Source organism: Jatropha curcas, chromosome 1 (genome assembly GCF_041381405.1).
Source record: "Jatropha curcas cultivar XTBG-Jc1 chromosome 1, XTBG_Jcur_1.0, whole genome shotgun sequence".
NCBI classification, from domain to species: Eukaryota; Viridiplantae; Streptophyta; class Magnoliopsida; order Malpighiales; family Euphorbiaceae; genus Jatropha; species Jatropha curcas.
Window position 1 is genome coordinate 30,793,351 of NC_143151.1, and position 13,828 is coordinate 30,807,178.

The 13,828-nt window shown below is 33.1% G+C and overlaps 3 protein-coding genes across 7 annotated transcripts; 1 reads left to right on the forward strand and 2 right to left on the reverse strand.

Annotated features, from left to right (window-relative positions):
• Positions 1-91: 91 nt before the first annotated feature.
• EDA14 (embryo sac development arrest 14) lies at positions 92-3,667 on the forward strand. 2 transcript variants are annotated; one of them, XM_012217767.4, is made up of 9 exons: positions 92-249; positions 490-582; positions 658-748; positions 870-961; positions 1,053-1,146; positions 1,262-1,341; positions 2,104-2,187; positions 3,180-3,279; positions 3,348-3,667. In XM_012217767.4, exons 2-9 carry the CDS (start codon positions 527-529, stop codon positions 3,357-3,359), a joined length of 609 nt encoding a protein of 202 aa, XP_012073157.1. In that variant the 5' UTR covers positions 92-249; positions 490-526; the 3' UTR covers positions 3,360-3,667. The 2 variants fall into 2 exon arrangements, with proteins under 2 accessions (XP_012073157.1, XP_012073156.1); XM_012217766.4 differs by having other exon boundaries at positions 3,367-3,667.
• Positions 3,668-3,810: 143 nt separating this feature from the next.
• LOC105634838 (adenine phosphoribosyltransferase 2) lies at positions 3,811-5,966 on the reverse strand. Of its 4 annotated transcripts, XM_012217765.4 has the most exons (7): positions 5,859-5,945; positions 5,694-5,774; positions 5,444-5,554; positions 4,885-4,977; positions 4,567-4,716; positions 4,266-4,324; positions 3,811-4,098 (listed from the first exon to the last, which is right to left on the reverse strand). In XM_012217765.4, the coding sequence occupies exons 1-7, from the start codon at positions 5,878-5,880 to the stop codon at positions 4,033-4,035; spliced, it is 582 nt and encodes a 193-aa protein (XP_012073155.1). In that variant the 5' UTR covers positions 5,881-5,945; the 3' UTR covers positions 3,811-4,032. The 4 variants fall into 4 exon arrangements, with proteins under 4 accessions (XP_012073155.1, XP_037491811.1, XP_037491812.1 ...); XM_037635883.2 differs by lacking the exon at positions 4,266-4,324 and having other exon boundaries at positions 5,859-5,957; XM_037635884.2 differs by lacking the exons at positions 4,266-4,324; positions 4,885-4,977 and having other exon boundaries at positions 5,859-5,966.
• A 3,196-nt stretch (positions 5,967-9,162) lies between these two features.
• On the reverse strand, positions 9,163-12,730 carry LOC105634841 (protein KINASE OF THE OUTER CHLOROPLAST MEMBRANE 1). The gene is made up of 4 exons (XM_020679661.2): positions 11,768-12,730; positions 11,511-11,602; positions 10,966-11,433; positions 9,163-10,199 (listed from the first exon to the last, which is right to left on the reverse strand). Exons 1-4 carry the CDS (start codon positions 12,212-12,214, stop codon positions 9,260-9,262), a joined length of 1,947 nt encoding a protein of 648 aa, XP_020535320.1. The 5' UTR covers positions 12,215-12,730; the 3' UTR covers positions 9,163-9,259.
• Positions 12,731-13,828: the final 1,098 nt, after the last annotated feature.

Genomic DNA, 13,828 nt, shown 5'->3' on the forward strand with positions numbered 1-13,828 from the left:
AAAACTGAAAGTTTAGGCTGAAACGACCATCCTTTGTTACGCGCGGTTTTGGGAGATAGAACTGTAACTTGAGACAACTACTGGCTGACTTTAATTATATGTAAATTTTTAGGGACCTAAATGTAATTTAATTTGATGAACAAGTAATAGTTGCGCCCTGCGTATTCTTTCGGATATCTGTGAACCCTGCGCTTCTTCTTTCTCTCGCTGGAAAGCCCCCGCAAACGAGCTGCTTATTCCAACTTAAAGGTAAGAAATCTCTCTCTACTCTAGAAATTTTTTTACTTCCTACGAGCTTTTGGTTATATAAAAACCAATGGAAAAGAAGAGGGGAAAGGGGATTTCAAGTTAACTCTGGAAATAATTCAATGCTTCTTCAAATTTTCATTTAATTTGAAGATTAATTTCACTGCTCTTGTTCAACAAACCCTAAAAGATTACTTCTTTTGGTTGCTTTTTGGATTATCTCAATATTTGCCTATCTGCTAGGGATTGCTACAAAAATAAGAAGAAGTTGTGCAGAATCATGTCGTCATTAAGGAACGCTATTCCTAGAAGGACTCACAAGGAGCGATCTCAACCGTAAGTCGTTAAAAATCTCTTCTTGCCTAATTTTTTGTCTACTATTTTTTTGTTCTCATTTGTTACCTAAGTCAGGCAATCGAGAAAGAAGTATGGGTTTCTTGAGAAACACAAGGACTATGTCGTCCGTGCGAAAAATTTCCACAAAAAAGAAGAAACTTTACGGGTAGAGTAGATTTACCCTCTGTGTCTTTGTGCTTGTTGCTTCCATTGTTTCAGGTAAATTAGTAATCTCTGATTTGGTTTGTGTTGATTGATGGATTTTCCTTATGGATCATGCTCTGCAGAGACTCAAGGAGAAAGCGGCTTTTAGGAATCCTGATGAATTTTACTTCAAGATGGTTAAAACTAGGACTGTTGATGGAGTCCATAGACCAGAGTAAGATATTCTAATTTTTTCTTTTTCATTCTTATTTTATTTTGTTTCTTATTTTATTGGTGTTTAATTTGCTGACTCCCATTTTCCATAGGAGTCAGGCAAACAAATACACTCAAGAAGAGCTTATGTTGATGAAGACACAAGATATTGGATATGTTCTTCAGAAATTACAAAGTGAAAAGAAGGTAAGTGATTGGTAAAATTACTCTTTTGCATTTAGTTTCTGGTTAATTTGGATTTTGATTTTTAGATGACTTTCAGCTGTCTTAATAATGATCAAAATTCTGTTATTTGCTGCAGAAAGCTGAAAAACTGACTGCGGCATTGCACTCTCTTGATAGTCATCCATTAAACAGGCACATTTACTACGCAGAAGACAGGTTTGAGCTGATCTCTTCTTGTTCTATAACAATGGCTACCTCTTCACTGTTACGTGATTGAACACTGTTGTTTTTTTTTTTCCTTTGATGTTTATGTAGTCCAATATTTACTGGTTTATAATTACTTCTAATTGACGAACCCATAGATATTGTACATTCATTATGCACATATACATTTATATCACAGATGTTTGCTCTTTACATATTTGCATTCTTATGGAATTGGATGGACGTGTGTTATTCACTAGGATGGGGTTGAATTGAATTTTTTTTCTCCTTATGAAAGATGAATTATAAATGAAAATTACATGATGGATGGTGTTATGAGGCTACAAGTGACAGGTGGCTTTATTGCTAACTTTGGATTCATTTCTAACTTTCTATGGTTGCATACTCAAAAATTATCGTTGCTTGTTTGGCACCATTGTTATACTTGACGATTCCCTCTCGGTTAAATTTGGTAATCATTCTCTCAGTGCACTTTATCTGTCTAGTGCTTTAAAGTATTTCATTTTTACTCTTTCTTTTCAAGAAAAATTGAAATCCTCTAAACTTTGTGTTGAGTATTTTTTGTGTTTGAAATAATTTGTTGATGCGTTTGAAGTTCAAACATTGCATTTCTGGATGGGAATCTATGCAGTGTGCTTCTCCCTTCTGAAACTGTGATCTGGCAGTTTACTTTCGGGCTTTTTTCTTTTACTGAGCGAGTCATATTCCAATGTTTAGACTCGTGCCTATGTGTTTCTTTTGTCTGCCTTGCAGAGAGGAAGCTAAAGAATTAACATTACTGTCTTCAGAAAATAAAATTGTGACTGCTTCCGAGGATGTCCCTGATCACATTAAGAGGTAAAAATAACTTGTCTAGTATGATGTAAATCTCATTTCCCTAGAACAAATCCCTGTTACAATGTCTTCTCCCCACCACATGCACGCACAAAACAAGATGACAAAACTTATTGGTGGAGGGGGACTCCATCCCATATAAACTGCTCACTGGCAATAGCTTTTGCCAAATTAGTTGATAAATGTTTTGTATGAACTGTGATGAAAAGCTGAATCTATCAAAATAGTGCAATGGGTTTTGCTTCTATTGTTTTCTCCATGTATTAGGTCAATGGACATTCTTGAGTTTCTTATTTTAAGTTGCCATGTTAACCAAGTACTTGGGGCAGACAACTTTCTCTATCATCATGCCTGTTTTTAATTGTCACTATCTTTTATACATACAAGTGGCAAGTCATGGCAGGGGGAGGCTTCTTCAACAGAATTGCACCTCAAGTTCTCTTTCATACTGATGTGTGCCAATGGAATGAATTATCATTGAAAAACTAACTGAAATCATTGTATTGCTAGAGCTTTGTTGGGCTGAATGTATGTAGGACTCAAACCTTTATAGGGATGAAACTTGGAATCAAAAGTTTGGAACTTAAGATGGTATAAAGCAAATATTTTTTGTGCTAATACTCCATTAATATCATGCCAGAGGTAGGAACTTTTGGTAGATTATGGCTGTTTGGCTTGTGAGTTCATATTCTTGAAATTTGTCCTGTGGTGGTACCTTGAGAATTAGATTATTGATGATATTTAACAGCTGGCTTCTTATTTTATTTTATTTTTATCAAAACTTTGCCCTCCAACTCAAAACAGAAATGGTTTCTTTACTTACTATGTTCTTCCTCCACCCAAGACCCCAACCCAAAATATGTTTCTTTTTTTTTTTTTTTTTTGGGTATTCGGATGGAATGTTTATTGTATCAAAATCATTAAGCTACTAAACTTTTCCAACTGTGAGATAAGCGAATTGCATTAATGTTACTGCTGCTTATTTTTGCATCCAGGAAAACAGCCAGTTCCTATAGAGAGCTAGAGGCCCGGAAGAACAGAATTAATCAATTGGAGAAACTATATGCAGATATGGCATTGCAGAAAGAATTACAGGTACCTGTTCTTTTGGACTTCCCTTAATTTAACATGTTTGTTTGGTTACAAATTGAAGTTTAAAACAGGATACTTTGTAATAATCAGAAAAAGGGTCGAAAGCGAAAACTGCGCGAAGATGAGATTATTTGTCCAACTACCAAATCAGTATATAAATGGCGATCTGAAAGAAAGCGGTGAAAGGAATGTGCTAATCTTTCGCATCTCTGTCAACCAGTTTGTAAACTTCTGTTAGTTTTGTAGTTCTAAATTCTTCAGAAATTGTTAATTCTTTTGAATGAGGTAGAGAACACATCCTATTTTGAATCATACCCTTGTCAGCTACGAGATAATGACAGATGGAAATGTTACCCTTTAATCTATGACATATCTAGTTTTTTTTCTTAAATTTTTGACGTATGCTAGTAATTTGCATTCAGCTCCTTTGTAACTGGCAAACTAAGTTTCTATTCATATCCCATTATAGTTTTAAGAGTCATGGTGATGTATCTCATAATACTGTTTTAGTTCAAAGCTATGAACATGAAAAACTGAAAGGGTAAATACGTCTTCTTGACAGTTAATTTTTCTTTCAAGAGATTTGTGACAATCATCGTAAAGCAAGTGACCTTTGTTCAATGGTGTCCAGTACTTATTTATCACATATATGCAGCGGCAAGTTTAACGTCTTTTCTGTTAAACCTAGATGGAGGGGAACCGCCATTTCTGTTAAGCCTTTCTCATTTAGCATGAAGAGAACATGGAAATACCAAATCAAGTTGTTTGCTGGCGTGGCTCCACAAGAATGTACAATGGCTTCCCATTTAACCCGAGTCGCCCCTGTAAAAGTTACAATGTCCTTTCATATAATTTCATATTTGAGAAGTCATTAATAAACGAAGATTAGATCTTATAACTAATGTCTAGAATTATGAGAAATTAGAAGGGAAAAGAAGAAGCCGAAGTTTTTGAGAGGAGATAACGATGACAAATTTAGTTCCTTTTACCTTGAACTCAGGCAACCCAATAACACATGCACATTCAACAACTTCTGCACCAACGCGTTCTGGTCATTGGCAAATTCCAATCATATAAACCTTTAGCGAGGAACTGAAATGATGGCTCTTTGTTTGACATAAAATAAATTTGAAATATAATTTATTTACAGATGATAGAATTCTGTTGATTTTTATAAAATCAAATTCTTGAGAGTTAAATGTACATTTGTCGTTCATACTGAGAACGAAAGTACAAGAGGTGAAATCTGCAAAACTCTCTGAAATTTATAATACTGAGGACAGGGCTCACCTAATAATGTTATTGCTGCAGAAAGTGTTCCACCGGTGGCAACTAAATCATCAATGATTATGGCTCGTTCCCCATGTTTAATAGCACCAATATGTATCTCCAGACAATCGTTCCCATATTCAAGTACGTATTCTTCAGATATGACTTCTCCTGTATATAATTCAAATGTTAAAAGATTTAACGTACAAGTGGCAAGATTAAGTTAACCATTTTGAGGCTCTAACTTAACTTAGAGGATAGTTTTCATTTCCTAAATAAAGAGAACATGTACCAGAGTTTGTGTTTGATAATGCTAGAAAGTTGTATGGAAGAACATGCCTGGTAATTTTTTAGGTTTACGTAGAGGAACAAACTTAGCACCAATAGCTAATGCAATTGAAGGACCAAATATAAAACCTCTGGCTTCCACACCTTAAAAAAAAAGACATTTGACATTGTAAGAAACCATTAAATATTATGCAGAAAGAAGCTCAATATAGCACTATAACTGATAATTCAAGATTGGATTGTAGCTCTAGCAATTCATTTCCACAAGAAGCTTAATTTACCTTGAGTTATTGATAGTGAACAGGAGGAAAACTACTAATCAGTTTTGGCTTAGTGATGTTGGAGTTAATTCCAAGACTGTTAGGTTACAAGTCGAAAAATAGTCCAAGCCAAAATAACCAAAAAAAATATGACGAAAAAGCATACAAACTTCAAGAAAAAAAAAAAAAAAAAGAAATCCCAATATGACCCATTATGAAATACGGAGATCCCATTATACAACTTGTTTTAGATAAAGCCTTGACATGTTTATCCATTTCTTGCCAACTAAAAATGGCAGAACAAGAGCACCCGCAATTTTATTTAGCTATAGACAAAGAAAGATACCAACCAGCAACAACAGAGATAGCCATATCTCTATAGCGATCAATAAAAATATCCACAGTGTCTTTAAAAGTCTTGTGATCGAGTAGCAGTGTGGTTATGTCTTGAAACATAATTCCTAACCATAAAGAAGAAGAGAACACACAGAGACCAAAAAAGCTTTAGTAATAATATAACAACTTTTCAGTTGGGCACATTTACAAACATAAAATCTGCTTACTTTTTTGCTTCTGCAAGAAACAAAAGATAAGCACTACCTGGTTTAGGGAAGTGAGGGACTACTCTAATGGCATCTGATATGGCTTTCAATCGTGGGTCTCCTTGTAAACCATTTTCTCCTGCAAACATTTTCTCGAATGATTATAACTTTACTGTTATTTTCACCTTCTAATTAAACCAAGAAGAGAGTTGTTTCTTTTTACTACTGAGCAAGAAGATTGGCATTTAAGAGAGTGTATCTTTCTTGGCCTAAGCACCACTGAACAAAATCCAATTGGCATTTGTTCATTCCTCAATATTTATAGGCTCACAAGCTTATTTATTTTTATTTTCTTTTAAAAATAAATAAATAATACAGCTGGGAGCCCTTTTTTTTTCTTGATTTTCTTTTTCTTTTTGGTGGGAAGCAAGGAAGATACTTATATTTACAAACTCTTACCATATTTATGTAAATAACTTTCTTTTTTTTCTCTCTATCATTAGGAAGGGAAACATATTATTTCAAATCTAACATTCAGTAATTATATATAATTCTTAAAATGTAATTATTCCAAAGTACTGGATTTTTCTGAATTTTGCAATTACAAGGGCTATAGTGAAAAATGTCACCAATTATTCTAAAAAGGAAAAAAAATACGTCACTAATAGTTTAATTTCTCATGCAACAAACACTCGTACTGTAACAATAGAACTTTATAGTGACGTGGCAGAGTTTAATTGGGAAATGTGAGTCCCCTCTATATGAATGGTCAGGATCAAAATTCAGACAGTTTTTATTAATCCTTTGGTGTAAATTAATTCTATTCTGTTAGCAGAACCTAAAGTGAGAGAAATGATTATATTGTTACGAAATCAGTGAACTCGCAATGGCAAGTGATGTCATCAAAATGGAGCAACAAAAATCGAAAGAAGATTCGTATGGCCCACGAAATGACCGCACCTGATCCGCTATCAAAGGGCATGCGTGTATACTATTTTGTGATCCGTCATCACAAGATTATTTGTACGTTTTTTTGGGCCCCGCACTATGTGGTCGGTGAGCACTGTCCTCCATTTCATTTAAATGGAAAAAGTTCCAACCAAAAATTAGATTATGTTTAGAATTTTCACTTTAAATTTTTTAGTTCGGTTCATATCACACATCTATCAAGCACAAGGGAATAAAAAATTCGACCAGCTATTTAAAGAATTCGAGCAATTTTCGTTGTTCAATTTATATTATTTTAAATCGGGTAAACCTAATTATTAATGTTATGAATAATTTAGTTTATTTAATTTTTGAAAAAATTTCAACTAAATTGAAATAAATAGATCAATGGACACCAGATACCTTAGGCTTTATCTTCCAATACCATCACCATCCAATAAAAGAGTCTCTTTCCCACTTAATTTGACGGGGCCAGATTTTTCAAAACACTTGAAATGCAATCTCTACCGACCACCATGCACCATCTAATTGTTAGGATCATGCACGATTTCAGTTTTCTTTTTGCTTCCAAGGAGTAGCAATTTTTATTTTTATTTATAGTTTTTCTTTTCCTTTCTTTTTTTTTTTTTTTTCAAGATCATCAATAGGACATTGTGAAAATAATAACAAAGGATCGATATAACCAACTCTAGTTCATATAATTATTTTAAAGTTATATTTAAACCTCAATTGGATTAAAATATCTTTAATTTTGATAAAGGCATGCATCTTACAATCACCAACCAACAATTTGTGATGGTTCTTTCTCCAACAAAAACTTTCCATCTCTAATTTCACGTGTAGAGACTTTTATATGAAAAGGCCATAATTGTAATCTCACACCAAATATTTTTCTTTTATGACATTCTTGTACTTATTACAAGACATTAGATGTTCAATCCCTTGTGAATATGTTCATGGGATTTATTATATGATTTAAAATGATGTAACACAATTTGTTTAGGGTGCTTGGAATTCTTTCATTTTGTTTTAATTGCTATGATGTCACTAAATTTGAACTTCAATAATTGAGTACTCTATAATGAGTACCAAAATATAATTAAAGGATCAAGAATTCAATTTCTAACATTTATCTTTCGATTTTTTCTCATATTTGAAAATTTATAATGATAAGAGAATGTGCATGTGATGGAACAACATAATTTATAAGGTGGTTAGAGTTTAAATATTATTATTTTAATACTTTAATGCGTAATTGAAAGTCAATTAAAACGGAGAAGATGTATCAATTTTAGAGTCTCAAGGCATCAAACTTGCCATTTGGGCTGAAAATCAATATGTTAATAACATCAAATCGTTCTACTATTATATATAGGAAAACAAGAAATCGATCTGAAATACTTGCTTTAATAAATTCTAGCATAAAAATAAATCAAGGAAGTTGGTATAGAAATAGCATATTGATAATTTGTTTTGGAAAGAACTATTAATTTAGCTTTAGCAACCCATAACAAAAAATAATTTATATTTTCATAATATTGGGGACAATTATCAACATGATATCCTTGAAGATTTTGGTAGGTCCATGAACCCATAAGGTTTCTTGTTTTATAATTCAGTTCAAACCCATTATGCTTACTTATTCTCTCTTGGTTTCTAAACAAATTTAGCTAAAAGACATTAATCATTTTGGACTTATAAGATACCCTCTTTATAGGAATTTGGGATTGTAATAATTCCATTTCCCTTCTACCTTATGTTACTCATAAGATATAAAAAATGAAAGTTGAAATATTCTGATGTCAATGTAACCGAAAAGGAAATGTAAAATTAGGGTTAACATTAATCCTTGCTTTGACAAATGAGTGATTGGAAAACAAAAAGAAAAATCCAAGGCTATCTTTAGTTCTCATCCTTCACTTGGGTTTGTACGTTTGTGAATTTATGGTCAATTACTAGAGAGCATTCAAGATTACGAACACTTCTTTTATTTACTATGAGGTAGATTGTAATACGTAACACTAACAAAGACAACTTCAAGATTACTATTCTTGTTACTTCATCAATAAAATTAGTGGGGAGCACTATATGAATATTAGAAATCTTATGAATATATTAGGAGGATATGGGAGAGTGCGTTCTCCGAATGACTTTAGCTTTTGATCCTAAAAATACTCTTTAATTATGAGTGCTAAAGAGTAAATAATAGAGATCTAAATCTATAAAACTATGCCCAATTCCATATATTTAGTAATGTAGGAAAGAAGTTGTGAGATTTTCAAACTTTACCCTAATAATAGAATTAGTATTTACTTGACAAATGGTTCTTTTCGTTATTTAATCATAAATCACTGAAATTAATTTTGAAATTAAAAAACTTGTTTAATATTAGTGAAAAATTAGTAATTTAATGACAAATTTTTTGGTCATTTTGCCTCTAGAAGTGAAAATGGGGTGGATTTTATGGAATGTCTAAAAATAACCAAAGTACCCCTATGTTTCTTGGAGTGAGATGTAATTATTAATTAAGCATTGGTAAGTTTATTCTAGATGGCAACTTGACAAGTTGACATTAATGCTTACGAAAGGAGAGGCAATCTATAGAAATTTCAATATAGGATCACACTGATTTTTCTGTTCTCCAAAGAAGATGTCAAGTTCAATTTTATTAATCCATCAATAATAAATATTTGCAGTAGGAGCATCTTCTTCGAAAAGAATATTTGCGATTGGTGGATGCAACCAAGCTGTATTACCACTACCCTGGCCATCGCCAGATCTTTGGCCCTTCCTCAGTTTTGTGCTTGCTCCTCGTCCGATGGAAATGGTTAGCTTCATGGCTGTAAATAAACCTAATGCAATTACAAGTGGTCTTACAGCCCAATGAAAATCCTCAAGATGATAATATTTCTCCACCATTCCAGGACAAGAATCGAAAGACACTAATTCCACTTCAGCTGGATCTGCTAGGAAGCTATTGGATTCATCTCCAAACACAAACCTCCCTGGAAAACCTACAATAAGACACCCATTTGGAAGAATTTGTGAAATTCTACCAGTGGACCATTCTCCTCCTCTTTTACGAGGCCAATCAAACCGGGGATTAGCTACATTGACCTTCAGCCTCACAAATTGCCCCACACAATAAGCTTTAGCCATTTGAAGCTCCGAACAGCTATCCATCCAAAGAGTCTTTAACCCTACAAATGCTGCTGCCATATATCCATCGCGCTGTACAGAGTGCAGAATTCCCACAGGAGAATGCTTGCTTTGTTTGTTCTTTAGACGCACCCAATCTCCTACAGCAAAGCCAGAAGTGACCCTCTCAAGTTTTGACTCTTGCACACTTAGAGGGTTCTGCAGTCCAGAAATTTTTACCAGCACAATGCGATTTCTATCTGTGTCACCATCGAGACCAACCACAATTCCTATCGGGACATCCATGTTTTGAGGTTTGCATGAGTTCAGTGGTTTTCTTGGACGGACCGTGTCACCCACTTGAAGATGATCTTTAGAGAGATACCATGAAGTATAGCCACCAAAGCTTGAATTTTTTGTCGGACCTCTGCTTTTGAGATGGGTCCACGCCCCATCTCTATTAACGGCATTCAGAGACCTGGAAGTTTAAAATGCAATTTATCAAAATGTAGACCAAAAGAAACGAACATGGAAAGAATAGAGAGTGAGAACTAAAGGCAAAGGAGCGTTAACAAATTTCACAAGAAACCAAAATATGCAAGTGTGTATTTTGCACAAGAAATACTCTTAAGTATTTGAGAAATTCATGGATAAATGAAATTCAAAATCTTTTTATATCTGATAAAATTATTTAAAAGAGTTTAAAGTATTAAATATAAAGTTAAAACAGTCCTTTACCCAAATAAAAGAGGACTACTATCAGATGTCCTTTCTTCCTCATTTGCAGGAATAACAAAATAAGTAAATAAACAAATAAAATAGAGACAATATGTAAGAGAGGTCACCTATAAAAAAGAGAAACAAGAGTAAGATTAAATATCCCTTATAGGACTACCATATTTCTGATACCACATACAACGGGAAGATTCTGTTTCAAATCATGTTTGACAAATAAACAACACCAACTATATCCAGAACCTATAATACAAATTGATGGACTAGCGCCCACTTAGTTATGCATAAAACGGAACAGAAACAAAGAATTCATATAGCAGACTCCAACTAGTTTTGGATTACGGCTTAATTGCTGTTGTTGTTGTTGTAACAAAGTAATGTCAACTGGACAGTGACACATCAGCTCATAGGATCCAATTACATCAGGATTCAACTAACGATTTGATATAGGCACCGATCTCGTTAAGCAAATTGTAACCAAAAGCTAATAAAAGAAAAATAGGAAATACCTCTGAAATACAGATAATATATCTTCCATCAAAGGTCGGTTTCGCAGATCATACTCAAAGCAACCATTAATAACATTCTCAACATCAGGAGGCAGGCCACTTGGAACCTGTGGTTTTTGTTGCTTGACCACAACTGACTGATATATTTCTTCAACAGATTTTCCAAACCAAGGTCGGACACCAGTCAACATCTCCAGTATGCTACACCCAAACCCCCAAGAATCCGTCTCAAAAGATATAGGACCTCGCACTTCAGGTTCCCACTGTTCTGGGGCCATATAATTGGGTGTTCCAAGTATTAAAGCTTTCTCAGAGTTCAACATCTCAAGCAGTAGATAAGGGATACCAAAATCTCCAAGGACTGCTCGATCATGCTCATTAAGAAGGAAGTTTGAAGGTTTAAGGTTCAGTACAGGCAACCCAATTGAGTGCAACTCTTGGGTTCCATTTGCCAAATCTATCCCATACCTGTAAATATCAGCAAATCTTGCAGATAAGAATTACTCTAATCATAATGCCAAAAAGATAAAAGTCCAAACCATCACCTCAAAACGTCTGGCAATTGAAGCTTGCGCTCTTTCAACAAAGCTATCCGATCAGCAACTGATCCTCCATAAAATTTCATAGCAATACAGATCTACCACATATAAAACAAGCTATCATCAAAATAGAGTTTGAGAGCTGTTATAGAAAACAAAAGATCCGAAATCCCAGAAATATAAAGCAAAACATCACTAATGAAATTGAAATACATTCCAACATTGCAGGTAAGAAAGACTATAACTACTAGCCAGGAAGTCACCTTTCCATTCATAATTGAGACACCATGCAACCAACCAACGCCTAAGATCTCTCGGCACTTCAAAAATAACCTCTCAAACTTGTACACAAATGTTTGAGCGATGTCCTTCTTCAATGGATGTAACATCTTAACAGCCACTTCATGACACTCATCAAAATCATCAGCTGACTGACGATGAATTGCTAACCAAACATCTCCAAAGTTGCCCCGTCCAATCCTGTGCTTTAGTTTCAATTCAGTTGCTTTAATCCATGGTGAAATCTGGGTAGGAGTAGCAACGACCGTTCTTAGATGGTCAGCATCTCCTTCAAATAGCTCATATTCAAAGGAAGCAGCTGGCTTGGGCACTTTAATCTTTTCAGCCATTTTCCATAACCTATTGGATAAAAAAATGTCATGTGATTGGGAATTCGTCGATATTCTTAATAACACTATCCCTGTACACATATACTACTAATGCTAACAGGAAATATAAGCGAAGACTTAAACCCACTACTAGAATCAGAATTTTTAAACCTATATTCAATTAAAGCTTCAATGATTAGGAATTTTAACACCCAAGAACCAACAATTAGGTTTATTCAAGCCAAATCAAGGAGCAACACATTTGAAACTCTCATTGATCAATATGGTAGTCAAAGATCTAATTGTATATAGAAGGCTCAAATATAGACGCAGAAAACTACACACGTAGAGAGAGTTTTAACATGGAATTAGCCTGTTTGGCCGATAGGAAAAGAGAGGAGGAGGAAATGTTCAAGCGTAGAACTTGAATCAGAATCGAAAAGAAAGTTTAGAATTTTGAATATTTCAAAAAATAACTTTCATTCTCGAGAACCAAGGGCGGACAAAAACGTAAATAGGAGTATCGGTTTATCAGCTGAGACATGGACAGAGAATTTTAGATACATCCATGATCTCAATCAAAATCACAAAAATCTTATTATTCTTACATTACAGTACTGTAGTAAATTTTGATCCAATAACCGCGTGGAAGATATAAAGTTCAGTATGGCTGGACCACTGGCTTGCACGTCGCCACACCACAAAGATTCGATCACACTGTTGATGACTTGATGTTATTGACAGATAACATTTTTTTTTTCTTTTTTCTTTTTCCTTTTTGAGGGAAGATTATCATTATCAAGTAAAACTTATTACTTAAAAGTTTATATCTGAGTATTAAAAAAGTTTTATTATTATATTTACCTTTGATTATAGCTATCTAATCTAGTCTAGATATAGGTAAAGCTGAAGCAAAATCTGAATCGACACTCTATCTTTTTTTTTAATATTCTATTCTATTTTTTAGAAAATTTTTTATTTTTTCTTTATTTTCTAGTTCTATGTTATGATGGGATGATTATGTATTTTTTTTATTTTAAAATTATTATCTACTAACATTTTGAAATAATTCAATTACTAATAGTAAAAATGCGCTTCGCGCGGTTATAAATACATTGTTTAAATGATATTGTTATTTATTTTGATTAATAATATTAATAATTAACATGTATTTTTTTATTTAAAACTTAACCACATAAAATGTCATTCTCCTTTTTTAATTACTATAAAATAATAAATAAAAAAAAACCAAAAAGAACGATATTTCAAATAGACAGATAAAAAAATTAAATTAATTGAAAAAAAAGGCTGTCACTACTCATGATATTAAAAACAACATATTTAAAAGTTGCAAATTTGATTTTATGTGTAACATGGTCTTACTCCAATTGGTTGAAAATTTTTCTTTGCTAAAAAAAAATAAATAAAAGATTCAAAACAACATAAGTATTAATATATAATTTAAAAAATTATATCATTAACAAATAAATTTTGTTATTGATTAATTATAGAAGAATAGCTCAAAAGTTTAATTTAACATTTTGTAAATTATTTTGTAATTTTCTTTTACTATTCCAAAAAGTAATTTAGAGATGATATCACATTAAGTTGGATCTCAAATTATATTTACAGATATTGTTTTATTTTAATTATTATTTAATAAATGGAGACTTTTATGAAGAACGAACATCGAAATGTTTAATCAAATAATATTGG

Bases quoted from the DNA above. Each gene is read 5' to 3' on its own strand.
- LOC105634841 (XM_020679661.2), bottom strand. From the start codon at position 12,214: ATGTGTACAGGGATAGTGTTATTAAGAATATCGACGAATTCCCAATCA. The intron at 11,603-11,767 runs GTGACTTCCTGG...TATATGTGGTAG, and splicing joins TCTCAATTATGAATGGAAAG to ATCTGTATTGCTATGAAATT. The intron at 10,200-10,965 runs GTATTTCCTATT...TTAAACTTCCAG, and splicing joins ATATTATCTGTATTTCAGAG to GTCTCTGAATGCCGTTAATA.
- EDA14 (XM_012217766.4), top strand. From the start codon at position 527: ATGTCGTCATTAAGGAACGCTATTCCTAGAAGGACTCACAAGGAGCGA. The intron at 583-657 runs GTAAGTCGTTAA...TACCTAAGTCAG, and splicing joins CACAAGGAGCGATCTCAACC to GCAATCGAGAAAGAAGTATG. The intron at 1,147-1,261 runs GTAAGTGATTGG...TATTTGCTGCAG, and splicing joins AATTACAAAGTGAAAAGAAG to AAAGCTGAAAAACTGACTGC.
- LOC105634838 (XM_037635883.2), bottom strand. From the start codon at position 5,880: ATGCCAATCTTCTTGCTCAGTA. The intron at 5,775-5,858 runs GTAAAAAGAAAC...AAATGTTTGCAG, and splicing joins GCCAATCTTCTTGCTCAGTA to GAGAAAATGGTTTACAAGGA. The intron at 4,099-4,566 runs GTGAGCCCTGTC...TAACTTTTACAG, and splicing joins TGCAGCAATAACATTATTAG to GGGCGACTCGGGTTAAATGG.